The sequence below is a fragment of the Topomyia yanbarensis genome, chromosome 3 (genome assembly GCF_030247195.1).
Source record: "Topomyia yanbarensis strain Yona2022 chromosome 3, ASM3024719v1, whole genome shotgun sequence".
NCBI classification, from domain to species: domain Eukaryota; kingdom Metazoa; phylum Arthropoda; class Insecta; order Diptera; family Culicidae; genus Topomyia; species Topomyia yanbarensis.
This window is the reverse complement of record NC_080672.1, coordinates 16978287-16997639: the sequence shown is the minus strand read 5'-3', so window position 1 is coordinate 16997639 and position 19353 is coordinate 16978287. Positions and strand designations below refer to the sequence as shown.

The following is a 19353-nucleotide window of genomic DNA, read 5'->3' as shown; positions in this document are numbered from 1 at the left end:
AATAAGATGAAGGATTTCTGACGCATCCTCCACTCCTACTCTACTAACCCCCCATTCCCTCCACTTTTAAACACATTCCACCAACATTTCAAAATGTAATTACATGAAGATAACATTGAACTCATGCTGATTAACACTCGGAATACCAAGGGGGTAAAAAGTTACGCGGACTACCAAGGGGGTCTAAAAAAATGGGAACGCTTACTTTAACCGGTCATATCTCAGCCGTTACATAATCGATTTCAAATCTGTCTTCACCAATAGAAAGATATGTCTTTTGTGAATACGTCAAATAAAAAAAATAGAAGAATAGAGTTGTCTACCGTAAGTTACAGTAAAAAGAGTATAACAAAGTCAGTGAGAAAAAAAATGGGAACGCTTCTTTGACTTGCCATATCTTAGCTGTTTGCTCACCAATTTTAATTCTTTCTTCACCATTGGATAGGTAAATCTTTTATAAAAACAGTGAACAAAGAATGATGGAAAGCAAATTTGTATATCTGAAGTATAATTGTAAAAAAAGTAATTGAGAGTCAGTGCAGACGAAATGAGTTTTTCTGTTCAAACAATCATATCACGACCATTTGTCAGCCAATTTCAATTTTCCTTACACCAATGCAATCCTTAGAGCTTCTAGACTTGTAATATATGCAATAAATAGTAGATTTTCAAAAATTACTATACTTTTTCGAGTTTTTAGGAGATAAGATTTTTACAATGTACGTGGCATACGGCATTGAAATTTTTTGCGACATGTTAGTTTTACGGTTTGAAAATTACCTGTTTACTCAATAGTTCTACATATTATACATGGATATTATTATATCAAAATGTTTGCACAAACGTGGAGAAACACAATATTGTATGTAAGTTACTTAATAATAGAGTGTGTTAGGACGATTCAGTAAATACGAAGAAGTTCAGAATTTTAAAATATTCGTCATATAACTTCAAATTTGAAGCGATGACCTATACATTTTAATACACCAATCGATTGTAATTGATGGCGGCTACAATTTCTGAAAAAAGACATTTTTATATTTTCTCAAAAAATAGCCAAAAGTACGTAGAAGTACAGAAATTTCATTTAGTTCGCAAATAACGTCGAATTCAAAGCGATGGCCTATACCTTTTTATATACCAATCGATTATAATTGATTTTGGTTATAATTTCTGGAAGAACAATTTTTATATTTTCTCAAAAATAGACAAAAGTACGTAGAACTACAGTAATTTCATTTAGTTGACAAATAACTTCAAGTATTCAAATCTATCACCTATGCAATTTATACACCAGTCGTTTGCATTGATTTTGGCTACAATTTCTGAAAGAACAAATTTTTATATTTTCTCAAAAAATAGCCAAAAATACGTACAAGTACAGAAATTTCATTTAGTGGGTAAATAACGTCGAATTCTAAGGGATGATTTATACTTTTTTATACACCAATCGATTGTAATTGATTTCGGCTACAATTGTTGCAAGATAAACTTTTTATATTTTCTTTTAAAAAAACGACAAAAATACGTAGAAGTACAGAAATTTCGTTTGATTGGCAAATAACTGCAAATTAAAAGGGATGACCTACACTATTTATACACCAATCTATTGTAATTGATGGCGGCTACAATTTCTGAAAGAACAATTGTTTATATTTTCTCAAAAATTAGCCAAAAATACGTAGAAGTACGGAAATTCGCAGTTATGTGCCAATCAGACGAAATTTCTGTACTTCTACGTATTTTGTCTATTTTTTGAGAAAATATAAAAAATGAGTTCTTTCAAAAATTGTAGCAGCCATCAATTACAATCGATTGGTGTATAAAAAAGTATAAATCATCTCTTAGAATTCGACGTTATTTACCCACTAAATGAAATTTCTGTACTTGTACGTATTTTTGGCTATTTTTTTGAGAAAATATAAAAATTTGTTCTTTCAGAAATTGTAGCCAAAATCAATTACAAACGATTGGTGTATAAATTGCATAGGTGATAGATTTGAATACTTGAAGTTATTTGTTAACTAAATGAAATTACTGTAGTTCTACGTACTTTTGTCTATTTTTGAGAAAATATAAAAATTGTTCTTCCAGAAATTGTAACCAAAATCAATTATAATCGATTGGTATATAAAAAGGTATAGGCCATCGCTTTGAATTCGACGTTATTTGCGAACTAAATGAAATTTCTGTACTTCTACGTACTTTTGGCTATTTTTTGAGAAAATATAAAAATGTCTTTTTTTAGAAATTGTAGCCGCCATCAATTACAATCGATTGATGTATTAAAATGTATAGGTCATCGCTTCAAATTTGAAGTTATATGACGAATATTTTAAAATTCTGAACTTCTTCGTATTTACTGAATCGTCCTAACACACTCTATTATTAAGTAACTTACATACAATATTGTGTTTCTCCACGTTTGTGCAAACATTTTGATATAATAATATCCATGTATAATATGTAGAACTATTGAGTAAACAGGTAATTTTCAAACCGTAAAACTAACATGTCGCAAAGAATTTCAATGCCGTATGCCACGTACATTGTAAAAATCTTATCTCCTAAAAACTCGAAAAAGTATAGTAATTTTTGAAAATCTACTATTTATTGCATATATTACAAGTCTAGAAGCTCTAAGGATTGCATTGGTGTAAGGAAAATTGAAATTGGCTGACAAATGGTCGTGATATGATTGTTTGAACAGAAAAACTCATTTCGTCTGCACTGACTCTCAATTACTTTTTTTACTCTCCCCTGTCCTTGATACAACTGCTTCTACAGCCCCCTCTGAATATCTTGACCAAGCATAAGTCTCCGCTAAAAAAGTTCAAATTTGTATTCTGTATTCCTAGTTTTAAGATAGTTGTAATTTTACCTCTTTGTTAAAACTATTGTCCCCCATCTTGTAAATAGAATTGTATCCCTAGTTTTAAAACACCGGTGAATTTTCTCATAAACATTTGTTCCCCCTTTTGTGTACCAAACTATATTGTTAGTTTTAAGATAACTGTAAATATTTCCTAAAAAACTATTACTATTGAATTCCTTGTTTTAAAATTTTTCATAAAAAAAAATCTTTTGCTCCCTCTCTTGTATATAGAATCTTATTTCTAGTCTTAAGATAGCTGTAAAATTTTTCTTTAAAAAAAAAAAAAAATATTTCACCATTGTAACCTCCTAGTTTTAAAATATCCAAAATGTAAAAACAAAAGAATTTGGCACCGCCAAGCTAACGCATTTGTGCCTATCAAATAAACGAAATGAATAAAACAAAAAAATTACTTTTTTTACAATTACTTCAGATATACACATTTGCTTTCCATCATTCTTTGTTCACTGTTTTTATAAAAGATTTACCTATCCAATGGTGAAGAAAGAATTAAAATTGGTGAGCAAACAGCTAAGATATGGCAAGTCAAAGAAGCGTTCCCATTTTTTTTTCTCACTGACTTTGTTATACTCTTTTTACTGTAACTTACGGTAGACAACTCTATTCTTCTATTTTTTTAATTCGACGTGTTCACAAAAGATATACCTTTCTATTGGTGAAGACAGATTTAAAATCGATTATGTAACGGCTGAGATATGACCGGTCAAAGTAAGCGTTCCCATTTTTTTTACCCCCTTGGTATTCCGAGTGTTAAGCTAATTAAATACTATTCTTTTGCCTTTCTCATATAGAAAGGTTACGCAATTGCTCCAAAAACCGACTTTCTAACCGAGGCCCGGAGGGCCGAGTCTCATATAACATTCGACTCAGTTCGCCGAGATCGCAAAATATCTGTGTGTATGTATGTGTGTATGTATGTATGTATGTATGTATGTATGTATGTATGTATATGTGTGTATGTGCGGATTTGTTAACAAAATGTCCACATCGGTTTCTCGGAGATGGCTGAACCGATTTTTACAAACTAAGATTCAAATGAAAGGTATACTATTCCCATAGGTTGCTATTGAATTTCATTTACAACCGACATCTTGTTTCGGATTACGAGTTGAAGAGTATGGTTACAAAACAAAATTTGTTGATTTGTCCACATCGGTTTCTCGGAATTTTCTGAACCGATTTTGACAAACTTGATTTTAAATGGAAGGTCCATCAGCTGCTGTTGAATTTTGTGTGGATCCGAGTTCTGGTTCCTGAATTACAGGGTGATACGTACGATCACTCAGCAAATCTCGATTCTAACGAATTCTGCGATGAATGTAAAAAGGTGAAATTTTTGCCTTTCTCAATAGAAAGGTATTGCAATTGCTCTGAAAACCGACTTTTTAACGGAGGCCCGGAGGGCCGAGTGACATATACCATTCGATTCAGTTCGTTGAGTTCGGCAAATGTCGTATGTGTGTGTATGTGACCAAAAATTTCACTCATTTTTCTCAGAGATGGCTGAACCTATTTTGACAAACTTAGTCTCAAATGAAAGGTGCAACGTTCCCATAGGCTGCTATTGAATTTCTAATGGATCCGACTTCCGGTTCCGGAATTACAGGGTGATGAGTACGAACACGCAGAAAATGTCGATTTTAATAAATTCTGCAATGAATGTATAAAGGTGAAAAATTTTCCAAAATATGAGCACAACTGCTTCGATTTGTAGTATTAGGTCACTAACATCCATTCAAAGTCTATTTGGCCACATTGGCCACCATCACCGGTTCTGGAAGCCCCGGCGGAAGTATCTAAATTCAGAATAACATTCACATCGGTTTCTCGGAGATGGCTAGACCGATTCGACTAAACTTGGCCTCAAATGAAAAGTATTGCGTCCCCGTAAATGGCTATTTAATTTCATCCCGATCCGACTTCCGGTTCCGGAGTTACAGGTTGTGGCGTGCGATCACATAGCAAATTGCGATTCAAACCGATACTCAAAAAAGGTAAAAATTTCGCTAAAATGTCTCTCAAACAACTTAAATTTGCTGTTCTAGGTCACCGACGGCCAACCAAACTTTCGTTCACTACATTGACCACCATAGACGGTTCCGGAAGTGCCTGGGAAAAGCGGCCATCTTTCAAAATTTACGAACTCACATCAGTTTCCCGGAAATGGTTGGGCCGATTTTCACAAACTTAGTCCCAAATGATAGCTATAATATCCCCACAGATGTTTATAAAATTTCGTACGGATCGGTTATATGGGGCCGGAAATATAGACTAAATCGTCCGGTCACATATGAAATTCCCATATAAGCCAGAACTCATTTTTTTTTCAAAGGGGGGACCCCATGAAATTTCAGAAATCGAATTCGTATTTTTGATGCCAAACACAAAATCAAAAGTTCACAAAATCAAATTCTGGATATTTTGTCGTGAACAATTTCTTGAACTAATTCATGATTTCTAATAGATTAGTCACAATCCAATATCCGTGCTCGTGAAATAGTTCACGAAATCATGAAATATTATTCATGTTTTCGTGAACTGTTTCATGATTCCTAGTACATGATTTACAATCTATTTTGCGTGCTGGTGATATTTAGAAGATATCCCTAATCATTTACAATTTCATGCAACATGGCAATGAAACTTTCACGTGAACTCTTACAAAATTTGGAGTATTATTCGTGGAATCTTTTTTGTTTCTATGCGCTTTTTCATGAAATGCCCAGCTGCTAGCGACGAGCAATAGGTACGAGCAGTAGATATAAAAAAACTATTAGGACCTCGAACATCGTTATTCATTTGATAAGGTTCATTGTGATCCAGTAACCCAACCAAACATTCTAATGTAACGCCATGTATATATTCGGAACGAACTAGTTTTTTTTTTAAAACACAAGTAGTTTCATGAATACGAGGTTTATTATTCATGATTTCAGGAACTTCGTCACAGCTTTCGTAAAGTGTTCAGTTCACCAAATCGTGATCTTTTGTTCATGAATTTATGAACGGATTTTTTTTTCCGTGTAGTGTCAGATTCCGATGAAACGAAGTCGAAACGCAAATTCCATAACTAATTTAGTTATAGGTTTTGCTCACGTTCGAATTTCTACATAAGGCTTGGTGGTAGGTTAATTGGCCGAAATTTAATTGGTCGAATGCTTTTGGTTGAACGTCATTTGACCAAAGGGATATCAAGCCAAATGCAGTTAGGTGCCATATTATTTGACTAAACGGCCCGTTTGATCGAATTTTATTGGAATGAAAGCGTTGTTAAACATAATACCGAGTTCCCGAATTTAAAGCATTTTTAATCTATTTAAATAAAAATAATAATGCTATTGAGTCGTTCCCAAAAATTTGTCATATCATCTGGTTTAACACTGTATTTAGAATCAATTTCAGATGGCAAAAAAGAATATCGTGTTAATGCGAAGAATAATGTAATAATATATATAGGATCATATTTTGGTTGTTTTTGTATAGCTTTCAAATGGTTTACAATATCACCTTGATGTCAAAGAGAAAGTTACAGGAAATGTTATGGGCCTTTTGAAAAACTTATTATTGTTGATGGAGAAACGCGAATAACTTCTGAAATGGTCGTAATTAAACAAAAGAATTATGTTGTTAAAACAAAATTTGAAACATCTCGAGAATTACTACATTTCAGAAATTTTTTGTTATTAGCATTTTGATTTAAAATGGCGTATCATATTCAAAAAGAAAATTGTATTTTTGACTGCAAATAGTAAGAATTATAAAAATATGTCAAAAGTTGTTGTTAGGAAATTTTTTTACTGAAAGCTTCTCCATGATCCAAATTCACTGAAAAAGTTTCTTTTGCGTCTTTAAAACGATAAACATTACAATGACTTCCTCCTATATTATTCAGCTTAATGATCATGAAAAAAAAAATATTTTTTGTAAAATGAGTGGATGGAAAAAAGTAAACTATTTATTTGTAAAATTCAAATTTTGATATACTGCCACATACTTTTTGAAAGAAATGCTAGCATTACATCCGTCCATCGGTAAAGTTGTTAAGTTGGATTAAGTGCTTTTGTGTAATCAGTTGCATAGTGTCTAGAAAAAATATGCCGCAGGTTTTCCCATAAAAAGTTTTATGCAAGTTTTAAACGTAATTCGGAAAGTCTGGCAATAACCATTCGCCCTCAAAATTTTCACAGTCCTTTAGGACCTCAAATGGAACCAATCAGACTAAACGCAATAAATCAGGTTCTACGGTTTATGGTATTAATTGTTAGTATTCAGCTGCAAGGTAGCAGTAATTAGCCTTACTAATGCTAATGTGTAAAATTTGCATAACTCAAGAGTTATAGCTGTTTACAAACATGAATACGATGGGGTTGGAGAAGGCCCCGATATTACATTATTTAGCACGGGTTAATTGCATTTTAACCTTTTTACGCACTTGATTTCAACCGGTACGACTGAGGGAAATTTTTTCACCTTTCATACGAGCTTCGATTCGCTGCCTTTAGGCTTCGGGAGGTGTAATTTTATGCCATCTTACATTAAATTTCGTTGGTCTCAAAAATCAATTTCTGTAAGTGTAAGTTAGTGTCAGATTCTGATGAGACGAAATCGAATCGCAAATCCCATAACTAATTTAGTTATTGGTTTTGTGTTCTTCACGCGGAAAGATGGTTTTAAACATTTTTTTCATTAATGCAGCTAAATAGTTTTTACTAAATTATTTCTCCACTAAGGAGAAATATAGAATAGTGCATATTACATTGGTTTGCTAAGCTAAACTAAGTTTCGATTCCATTAATTCTCATCAGCTTAATCAGAACTCTTTTTTGCGGGATATCACGCAGGACTAGGGGTTGGCGTTTTCGTTTTTTGGAGTTAACGTCAATCCGGTGCTAGCTTAGTCCTGTCACTAAGTTAGTGTCGGATTCTGATGAGACGAAGTCAAAATCAAAATTTCATAACTAATTTGAAAAGGTTGTATTTTTAATATCGCCCTCGTCATGTCCTGTACGCAACCCTTTATCTTTTTATTATTTGCAAATGAATTTCATAGCTACAATTGCCGATGTACCGTCGGTAAACTGTCCCAATGATGTGAAATCAGGTATTTGAGGTTAATTTAATATCTATTACAAATTAGATGAAAGAGGGATTTTAAAATGGATATGATGATATGGTTTAGATTTTGAAGGCTCGTCGCTTCCAGGTCATTAAAATCGTTTTGCTACACTGTTATCCAAATCGTGTCGTGGAAATCCACGAATATATTTCAATGAAAATTTATCTTCTCTTTCTCTATTCATTTATAGTACATAGATTGATCCCCCTGTTGCCATTGACTGTTCTACCAAGGCGTTTCACTCCACTAATTTGAATGATCTTTTGCCGTTTTAATCGTTCTATGTAAGATGGCAAGACTGATGTTGATCAAGCGTGTATTAAAACAGCAACAACATCGATCATATTATCTTTAATCAATGGTAATGATAGTGACGCACGATGATAACCGAGATAATATAATCTTCCACACAAACCTATAAGCCTACGCCGCCTGAGTGTGCAATTCTGAAACTCCATTGTCTTTCTCAGTTCTCATCGACAAAGTATACGGCTATCGCAGAAGATAAAGGTCACCGGATGTTCTCGATTTCGAGAATGATACCCCTTTTGTATATTGTATTCATTGAATATTCAGCATTAGGTACCGTGAGATCGCGGAAATATTTCAGTGTCTTCCTGGTTCTAATAATCACCTACCAATTTGAATAAACATCAATTTTCCACGAAAAGAAGTCTACCGTTGCGTTCGTCCAGACGGATGTTGTGAGTTGTGTTTTCCGGCTTAAGTTGTCAATCCGCCCGTACAGTGTGTCCAGTGTCGCGCAAATGCATACGACGATGCATCAACACCATAACCAAAGTCTTCTTCGTTGTCGTCGATGTGCTGCTGGTAATCCGGGTATACACTTCGGCGCCAAGAATCAAACAGTCCAGGGTTCTTTAGTTTCTCACTCACTTATACAAAGCCAACGCTAGCGATCGCACACACCGTACCACCGATCAGATCAGACCAGACGCGAAGGCGTAAAGAACGGACAAAGAAAACCAGTTTCAGGATTTCATCAATCAGTACTGGCCATGATTGGATGACCGTAGCTGATTAGTGATTTTTAACACTTTGAAAAATGTATTGTTTCACATCCGGTGAGAAATCACTAACGGTTCCCTCTTAAACGATCTTTTCCATATATTTGATCAAAACGAATTCTTCGAAACGACTAATATTCAAATCGATTCCAGGTAGTCCTCGACGTTGCACCTCAATGAGCTTCAGCTGTTAACGCGCCGACCGAATGAAAGAAACTGAATGCTCTGTTGTGTTGTGAGTCGGCCGGTAGTTTCATACCTGATCAAATTTTCAAACCGCAAAAGAGACGAAAGAGAGTTAAAGCTGGAACACCTTGTGAGTAAGAGATCAGCCCACCTATACCTCTGGCTGGGATGGTTTACCATGTGCCGGAGCGTGAGCACCACCTCGTGAAGTTCAGAAGGTTCTTTCCGACGCTTGGACGATCGAGCCAGCGGTGGTCATGGCCTGCGGTGTGTGTCCTTGTTGTAGGCATGAGTGAGCTGCATTTGTATAGCATCATTACATAATGTAACATTGCATTGCTGATCGTCCATGGCTTTTCGATTGTTGTTAGTCGGGTGGTGCCATGTGGTTTAGGTTTACAGTGATCGTTTAAAAAATATCTACCATATACCATATACAGACTGATTGATACAGTCATTTAGCGACTAGTTCGACGTGAAACCTTGGATACAGATTTAGACGTGAAGTTAGATGGCGACACACAATAGCAGCTTCGACACAGTTTTCTGTCAGTGATTGCAAAACGTGTAAATTTTTGTATTGTCCCAGACTATTCCTCATCTGCATGATGGGCTCGTCACTTGTTGATTGTGGTCTCCGGACGATTACCGCGTTGCGGTGAATTAGTTTTGCTCAAACGGTTTCTTCAATTTTGATTTTCTTTATCTCTTTTTGGTAAGCGTTTCCGTTTGATGTATTTGAGAAGGGTTAGTTGTTGCTTGTTATGTTGGTGGTGTTATATGGTTCGTTCAATAGAGGATAAATCGAACGCTGATTTAACGCAACAAACAATTAGGATCGGAAGTAATATTTGCCGACGTAAAAGTTATCAAGTTGTTAAAACGATTGCATTAGGTTTCCATGTTATAAGGTCAGGTGAAAACAACATTGCATATGTTGTTTGAACATGCATCATGATCGTAGCTTTTGCAATCATTCATTATGGTGCAACGTGTTCAAGGACGATCGGCTGACGTAAATCGCTTCGACTCTCGTAACAGGTTTGTTTTGATGAGGTTTATTAATGAGATGTGCCTAAATATTTCAATATATAAACAATTGTACTCAATTCCGCAACTTACAGGTTACAGCGGAAAAAAGCCGGTATAAACACAAAAACAAAGTTCGTTGCTATATTTTGTTTTTGCACTGCTTATTGCATTATTCAAGCTAAATATCCTCGACAAGCTTAAAAACCTCTCTTCGACGTATTGTGTGATGTGAAATTCAATTAAATAAGACACGGCAGTCATTGCGGTTATCGAATAGATACTGTGACAAATAATCAGCGATCAGCGACTAAACATACATACTATCAGGTATGCTGCGTGCGAAATCAAATTAATGCCTATCAACCGGTATCCGTCCGGTCGTTGGGTTTCCCGCTTTGTTTTGTGTGATCGTGCCACTATTTTGTTGTTTTATTTTGTTTTTGCTGTTCTCGCAATGAACTTGTAGGAGCTTCACGGCACGAGTCCGTCAGAGTCTGATGACTATTCGTTATTCGCCGGTTGATTCCGCGTGGTCCGATGAGTACCCGTTGTTGCAACTGCTGCCGATGGTCACAATGTCAATGACGCTTCGCTTAGCTTAGCTTAGCTGGTTAGTTAATGACCATTGATGGTGGAAGTAGTGGATATTTATGGTAGTTTGCACAATAGCAGCTTATTCGTGGGCAGCGACTTTGACCTTCCGAGTTTTGAGAGCACGCCCTACTGCTGCTCTCGGTCGCGGTCATTGCTCGTATGTGACTAATACGGTCGGTTGAATGTGGGAGTCTCTTCGATTTACCCTGTGCTTGTTTGTTTAGTCAGTGAAATTTTTTACTAAAATTCTAAGGTTTCATGGCTTTGTCGCGAGGTCCTGATGACAACTATTGCGTTGCGTAAGCATATACTTCATAGATTGCAAGGCTGAAGAACTCTATTTCCATATAGACTACTCAAGGAACAATAAATATTGCTCCAGGCTACGTGAAACCATTTATGGTCACGACCATGTTTTTTATTTAAAGAAGATATGTATATTAATGTCTTAAACTACTTCAATCATCTATCAAGTTCCTATTTCCCGCCATTATGACCTCAATACACTTCCGGAACGAACGACGGCTTCTAATAATGTAATACGGGATATGGATTAGGGTGGGGAAAAACGATCGTTTTTTCACCACAGCACTTTTTTGGTTCCATTTGGGGTCCCAAATAACAGTGCGAAGTTTGGGGTCGATTGGTTTTGACCCAGCGTAGCGCATTGTGTTTGAAATTTATATGGAAATTAGTATGGGAAAACCTACTTTTTTGCATTTTTAAATTCTCAGACTACAATTCTTTCAGCAGTATGCCAACAATTAGAAGTATAGTCCAGAATATGCTGAACAACTTTGCCGAAGGATGTATGGTGTTAGAATGTCTCTAAAACAAGTTATAGCTGTTCAAAATTCGATAGATCGAATTAAATGCCGAAAATCTTTTTTTGCCAACACTGCGGGTGTACCAATGATATTTCATATAGCATACCAAAGTAACATAATATATTTTAGAACTACCACATTGGTATGTTCGGATGAATTATTCAAAAGCCTTAACTCAATTTCATTGGTAGTTCAACAATAGGGCATAGTGAGGGGAGGGACTTTAATTGTCCCCCTTAGTTGAAAATTATTTGCTATAATAATCTTCCTGATAAAAATGGCAAACTGTATTACCATAAAAACTAAATGACGCCTCTAATCATACGAAAATTATATTACCCCCTCGTGTACATGTATAAGATAGCTGTAAAATCTCCTTAGTTTCATTTAAAAATAAAAAAAATCAATATGTAATCCCCTAGTTTTAAAAAATTAAAATGTAAAACAAAACAAAATTGGCACCTTTAAGCTAACGTAAACATGCCTTATCAAATAAACGATTGAATAAAAAAAATCATCTAAGCATACCAATGCGTAATGTAAAATATATGAAGTTTTTTTGGCACGCTATATGAAATATCATTGGTACACCCGCGGTGTTGGCAAAAAATGATTTTTTTTCCATTTAATTCGATCTATCGACCTTTGAATAGCTATAACTTGTTTTAGAGACATTCTAACATCATGCATCCTTTGGCAAAGTTGTTTTGCATATCCTGGACTACACTTCTATTTAATTGTTGGCATACTGCAGGAAAAATTGTAGTCTGTAGAATTGAAAATGCGAAAAAGTAGACTTCCCCATACAAATTTCAAACGCAATACGTTACGCCGGGTCAAAACCAATCAACCTCAAATTTTGCACAATTATTTGGGACCACAAATGGAGCCAAAAAGGTGCTGTGCTCGGTTGTTGTGGTTATGATTATGTTTTTCTACATAACAATGCCCCACCCTAATATAGATCTCTGTAGCTACGGGTGAATTGTCTTGTTGTACTTACGGAAGATATTTGTCTTAAGAGGGTTAAGCATATTTTAGAGTTAAGGAGAATCAAAATTTAAGGTAGCGTTTTATCAGACACTCTAAGATGCTTTTGGGAACAATATGTGCTTGGACCATCTCTATTAGCATAAATTAATAGTTTTTCTACAGGAGAAAGAGTAGAAAGAAAATTTCTGTTGCATAAAATCACAATGTAAAATGTTGTGATCAATATCTTCATATGACTTTAAACATTCTCATAAATTAACCGTTACTTGTCCAACAAAAAAACACCTTTAACCGTTATGTGTCCGACGCGGTGCCCGCGTACCTTTTTAGGTTTCAATTAATGAAATTCCAATGTTTTATCCATAGCTGGAAATTGAAACTTTGTGACATGTTTGAATTTCACTAAGTCAAGCTTTTAGGTTAACAATATTTTTGATGCATTTTTATCTTTCCCTTTTTTATTAACGACTAAGAGTGAAAAGTGACTAACTCTAAGCTTGCTCATATGACCCTACTCCACGTTTTCTAAACTTTCTTCCTTCAACTTCTTGCTCTCCCTTGAGTACTATGGCTCTTAATATTGAAATTTTTTTCACACCTTCCAGTCCCTTGCAAATTAAATATCGTTAAAACATTAAAAAAATTGTCGCAGTCAGGGGGGAGTGAGGAGGGGTTCCTGATTTTTTTTACTACGTATCAGGCCAACGGCAATTTCCAACCGATTTAGATACTTTTGGGTGTTTTGGATTCAGAAACTCATCCACTTTTAGATTTGGTAAAAAAGAATCAGGTTACTCATTCGGTTCCCGGGAATCCGGATTCCCGGAACTATTACTATTTGTGAATTTCAATGGAATACTGGCAATATAGCTATCAAAGCTCTTGGAATTGCTTCAGTAGGCTGCATGTCGTGGTTTTGGAACCATTTGATGATTTGAAGGGAAGGGACATTGGCCTCGGAATGGCCACTCGCGGTCCAACGGGAACCTGCTCCGAACTTTGTCTAGTTTTAGACCTTTCCGGAACTGCCATTAGTTCTGGATATACTATTAGGAGTACTGGGGTTACCCCCTTTCCGAAAAGCAAAAAACTTTCATAGCGGTCATCAAACAAGTCTTGCGACCAAAACGTTATGATTTTGTAAAACAAACGCATTGACCGAATTGTCCACAACCCGGGTTATTACGGGAACTTGGTCCTCCGGCAAAGAGGACACTTTTCGACCGATTATAAAAGCCATCTTGCGGGACAGGAGGAAGCAGATTTTCAGGTGTCGTGGAAAAAATTGAAAAGATTGGAGAATTGGAGAATAAAACACTGTCAATAACACTGAATGACTAGCGATTGATCAAGGATTCCCGATCTTGAGTTCGGATCAAGCAGCGGAGATGATCGGAATAGTTGAGTTCCCGACTGCAAGATTAGGGAAACTGAACATATAGATGTCAATGCCGTCGGCCAGAACGAAGGCGACGTCTTTTAATACTGGACAAACGCCTTGACGAGTTTCGATACTTTGAGCAGATAATTTGGTGAGATCTAACTTGTTTATCTTTTTAATTCTTTGTTTATGATGCAGAAGAGCTAGATCCCATCTAGATGATGATACCTGGAAAACTAATTCTGAAATCGTTTCGGAATCCTGAATGGATTCTGTATAGATTTCGGCTCGCATGCTGCAACCGATTTCGGCACCGAATGAATCGGAATCGGTTATGGCATTTGAGCTAGAGCTCATGTTGAGTCCAGTCAGGATTACGACCCAGTTCCGGAATGAGTTTGACTAGGTGACACCGTTGAGATGCGATTCAAATAAGAGTCCTTTGTTTCGTTGTAGTGAATTCAGGCTATTAAGTAAATCTTATGCTGATTTCGTTTTTGAATAAGAATCGCTCTAGGTTCACTCGAACCCGTCATTTTATATAGGTTTTGTAAACATTAGGATGACCCGAATCCAAAACCAAGCGAGTAAAGGCGCTATAACCTAGGCTCATACGCCAGGGCAGGGCTAAATACCTCTGTCCCATCCCAGGAACCAAAGGAGTGACATTAACCCTCTTAGCCAAGTCACTCCCAACGATTTATCAAACACCCATCAAATTGAAACGGTCGGCACGGTTGTCCACGTTTCTTCCTTATTCAAGGTTCAAAATGGTTCGTTGATTAAATTCTTCATTGCATGAATAATTTAATTGGCGTATAATTTTTAATCATCTTCATTTTGTGCGCTGCACAGGTGGCCTGGCCGCTTTAATGATTGTGTCACATACCATATGTACCACAACCATTGATCTTGACAAGAAAAATTGTAAGCGAACGTCTGCAATTTTCCAGGATCCCTTCATGTATTGGGTGAGTATGTGTGTAGACTAGATTATAAAACCCGTCTTGCGGGGTGTCAAACTTCATAATTTTGCGCAACCAGTGAACTGGAGAACATTTGAGGGTTTTTGGTCAAATTGGATACACCCCGGGATATTCCGGAAATCTGGTCCCTCCAGCAAAGAGGACAATTTTCGACCAGTTTTAAAACCTGTTATGCGATATGTCAAACTTCATGATTTTATAAAACAAGTACACGAAAGGGTATTCTGGTCTATTTGGCCACATAATCAGAGTATTCCGGGAACCTGGTTCCTCCGGCAAAGAAGAAGACATTTCTCCCCTTTTGAAACCTTGTCTTCATGTCAAAATTAATGATTTTGTAAAAATAATGTGCACTGGGGAATATTTTGAGGGTTTTGGTTGAAGTGATCACACCTTGGAGTATTCTGGGATCTTAGTTTCTTAGAGAAAAAGGACACTTTTCGACCGGTTATAAAACCCGCCTTGCGACATGTCAATCGTCATATTACTATATTTTAAGGTATTATGTTTGAATTGCACCCAATCCGAATTTTCACCTGAATTTGGTTCTTCCTAATAAGAAAAATATTCTCGGTATATATGACAGGTTTTAAAACTGGTGGAAAATTGTCCTCTTTGTCGAAGGGACCAGATTAGCGGAATATCCCGGGGTTATCCAATTTGACCAAAAGCCCTCAGTTACCTGGCAAGGCAAGACGGCTTTTATAATCGGTTGAAAAGTGTCCTCTTTGCCGGAGGGTACTGGTTTCCAGAATACTCCGGACTGTGGTCAATTAGACCAAAAACCCTCAAAATGTCTTTTAGCGTATTTGTTTTGTAAATTCATGCAGTTTGACATGCCGCAAGATAGGGTATCAAATGGGCCCAAAAGTGTCCACTTTGCCAATGTCTTTCATTGTGCTTGTTTTGCAAAATCATGAAGTTTGAAGTGCTGCAAGACGGGTTTTGAAACCAGTCGAAAATCGTGGGTATGTTCAATTTGACCAAAAATCCTCAAGTTAGGTCACCAGTGCACTTGTTTTGCAAAATTATAAAGTTTGACACCCCGCAAGACGGGTTTGATAATTAGTCAAAAAGTGACCTCTTTGCCGGAGGAACCAGGTTCCCGGAATGCCCCGGAATGTGGACAATTCGACCAAAAACTCAGAATGTTGTTCAATGCGTTTGTTTTATCAAATCATAACGTTTTGTGTGGCGCAAGACTGGTTCAAAGACTGCTATGACTCCTTAATATGAGAAAGATAAAACATATTGATTACTTTCTTAAAACACGTAGTAGGAGAAAACACTTTCTTAAACGTATAGCTGGCCCGTGATGGGATGCTCTTCCTTTAGATTTGATAATACTGTATACAACAGTTATTTTTTAGGTTTTCGAATATTGTTGTAACACTGTTAGATCAACTGCGAAGTAGTCGGTGTTAATTCAGACCGGATTAAGTGACAAAGTGTTGATTTCGAATTAAAAGTTTGAATCGCAACATCCCTTAGGTTATAATTGGAAATTTATTTTGGATTCTTGTTTATTGTTACATTTCTTGTTTATTGTTAGATTTCAAATCTGGCAAAAGTTGAATGTAGCCGAAGAAATTCTTTATTCAGTGCTATCAATATCTCATTTTTTAATGTGACTTAACACCGAGCAACTCACAACTGTTAAAATTAGATTGAATCGATAATATTACAAGGGACTCAAATAAGATCCTTGAGATAAACCAAAATATTAACATCAAGATAGTTTATTTGATTTAAACATTAAATACGATGAAATATTATTTAAAAATATATTCTATATTGGTTTCCAGAGGGTACTGCAAATGTAAATTTTCAATGATGAACCAAAACACCCTGTATATTGCGCCTACATTCAACATAATAATGTCTATACGGTGAAGCACTAATTCGATGAATCATATTTTCTTTCTGTCGCTTCAGAAACGCTAGCGTAGACAACATCCACAAGGAGAGCACACTGCGAAACGTTACATCGGAGAGTGACACGCTGAAGAAACAGGTGGCGACACTAAAGCGTTCGCATGACAACGCTGTTGCTGAAAACGGGTAAGTGCTGATTCAGGAGCTAAGCTAATACTTTAGTATGTGCTTTATGCGTGTAATTTAACTTTTTTCAAGTCCTGTCCAATCCGTGGTAGAGTTGTTCGTCACATTAACTTGCCATTGCGTTGATATAATAATAAAACACGTGGAATCATCTTAAAATACTTGTTTTTCAAAAAAAAAACTTTGTTCGTTTTGAATTACCAATCGATTTATGTGCCCGTTTTTTAAAACACTGGTTGTGTCGATGTTCTCCGATTTCAATGAAAAATTCAGCGTATGTTTGTATTTTTGATGGGCTTTGGTCAAATATTAGATTCGTAAATCTCTAACTCTGGTTTAAATGAAATCTAATTTTATTTAGTATTTGTATTATTATGGCAAGCTTATAGTTCATTCTAAAATTCATCAAAACAAACCAACTCTCAATTGACAACTTTTGCACTAAATCGTTTTCAGAGTTGGCAGCACCCTCTCAGATTTGAATGAAACTTTCTGAACATGAGGACTTGGTCACAAAAAGCCACTTTTCATACATTGTTTATCCAAAAATGATCTAGACTGTCTTTTGAAAAGGGTCAAACTTTTTTAACCATTTTTTTTTTCAAATGACTATAGTCTAAAAATGACAAATCCTACAAAAAATGTTTTAGAAGTGATTTTCACAAAATTAACCAAATTTTTGAATAAAAATATTGCAAAAATTCTTTATCGACTCCTGAAAAAAATCGATTTTAAAAATTTAAAGTTGATTTACAAAAAGCCCCATTTTTGATTTGGATGAAATTTTGTTCCAAAATAAGTAAATATGTTCCCTACCTACCGCCAAATTTCAAGATGGGCACTTTTAACACTGAGAACTGACATACAAGTAAAGTTTTCAACTTGTGTAATAAATTAAACAGTCGATTTGAAATGACAACAGCAAGTAGCAACTTGCCACTAGGCGGCGCTTCGATCGGCCAACAATCGCTATACGGGACTTGTATACAAACTGGGATACAATGGTGACTCACGCATGCGAACCTGTATGCGATGGTGATTTTCAACGAATTTTCATTTAAATTTTTACACAGGTTTTTCGGGAAAGTTTGTTCTAGCTTATATGTCTGTTCTCTGTGCTTTTAAGGAAAACAAGTTATTTGAAAAAAACTTTTCCTTGTCCAAACTGAATTTATTTTTTCAGTGTTTTTATCGAAAACTAAACTAATGAAAGTCTTAATCATTAGAGTGGGGCATGGTTAAATGAAAAAAAAAATAATAAAATTTTGCTCCGAGTAGCTTTTTGGGCCCCATTTAGCTACCAGAACAACTCTGCAAATTTTTAGCTCGATCGGTGAAACTATATGTTTGCGCCCACGGTTTAAAGTTTACATGGGATTTTGTATGGGGTTATCGTCTTTTGCAAAATAATTCTTCCAAGAGTCGCCCTTTACTTCCTGAAAATAAATGAATGTCTGATTTTTATAGGAAATATGTCAAGGAAACAAAGTCTAAAAGACCGCGAAACGATCTGATGCTTGTGGAAAAAGTTATTGAGTAAAAACCGATTGATGTCTTGAAGATGGAATTTTCGCTTTTCATAGCATCACTGCTGCTGATAGTCGAATTATATACAAAATTTTTAACTTTCTCTTATTATTTTTTCCTTTTTTATTTCGACTATGTTAGTCACATTTTCTTTTTACATTTCTTATAAAAGAAATGTATAAAATTCGCTCAAACTTTCAAGATTTTTTTCGAGGCCCGGAGGGCCGACTCTTATATACCAATCGACTCAGCTCGACGATTTGGGACAATGTCTGTGTGTGTGTGTGTGTGTATGTAACGGACAAATTCTCATTCGTGTTTCTCAGCAATGGGTGAACCGATCTTATCCAAACCAATTTTAAATGAAAGAACTAAAAAACAGTATGAACGCTATTAATTTGTTTTTGATTCTGATGTTTAGTTTCCAAGATATGAATGTTTGAATGCGTAAAAATAGCGTTTTTTGCAGTTTTTTTGAATTATCTGCCGAAATCGACAAAATAGATTAACAATTTATATATTTTTAGACAGCTTTAACGAATACCTTTGGAACAAGCTATAGATTGTTGAAATCGGACTATTATCAAAAGAGATATTTAACATTAAATGCGGACGAAAGATTTTTATCATTTCCCATAGCCAGAAATATGACCAAAAACATGCAATCTATTATTAACGCCAAAACGGCTTACTTTAGGTCAATAGTATCTTCGGAGAATTTAATGG

The 19353-nt window shown here is 35.7% G+C and overlaps 2 protein-coding genes across 2 annotated transcripts in view; one reads left to right on the top strand and one right to left on the bottom strand.

Moving 5' to 3' along the window:
- The window catches only part of LOC131691288 (uncharacterized), a 44339-nt gene extending 35106 nt beyond the window's left edge, over positions 1-9233 (bottom strand). The window contains exon 1 of the mRNA XM_058977575.1: positions 8651-9233. The gene's annotated coding sequence lies outside the window, so the exon portion shown is untranslated. The remainder of the gene's footprint in view (positions 1-8650) is intronic.
- The window catches only part of LOC131691287 (centrosomal protein of 135 kDa), a 120774-nt gene that overhangs the window by 82427 nt on the left and 18994 nt on the right, over positions 1-19353 (top strand). Inside the window, exon 6 of the mRNA XM_058977574.1 lies at positions 16975-17100. Within this exon, the coding sequence (XP_058833557.1) occupies positions 16975-17100 (126 nt within the window). The remainder of the gene's footprint in view (positions 1-16974; positions 17101-19353) is intronic.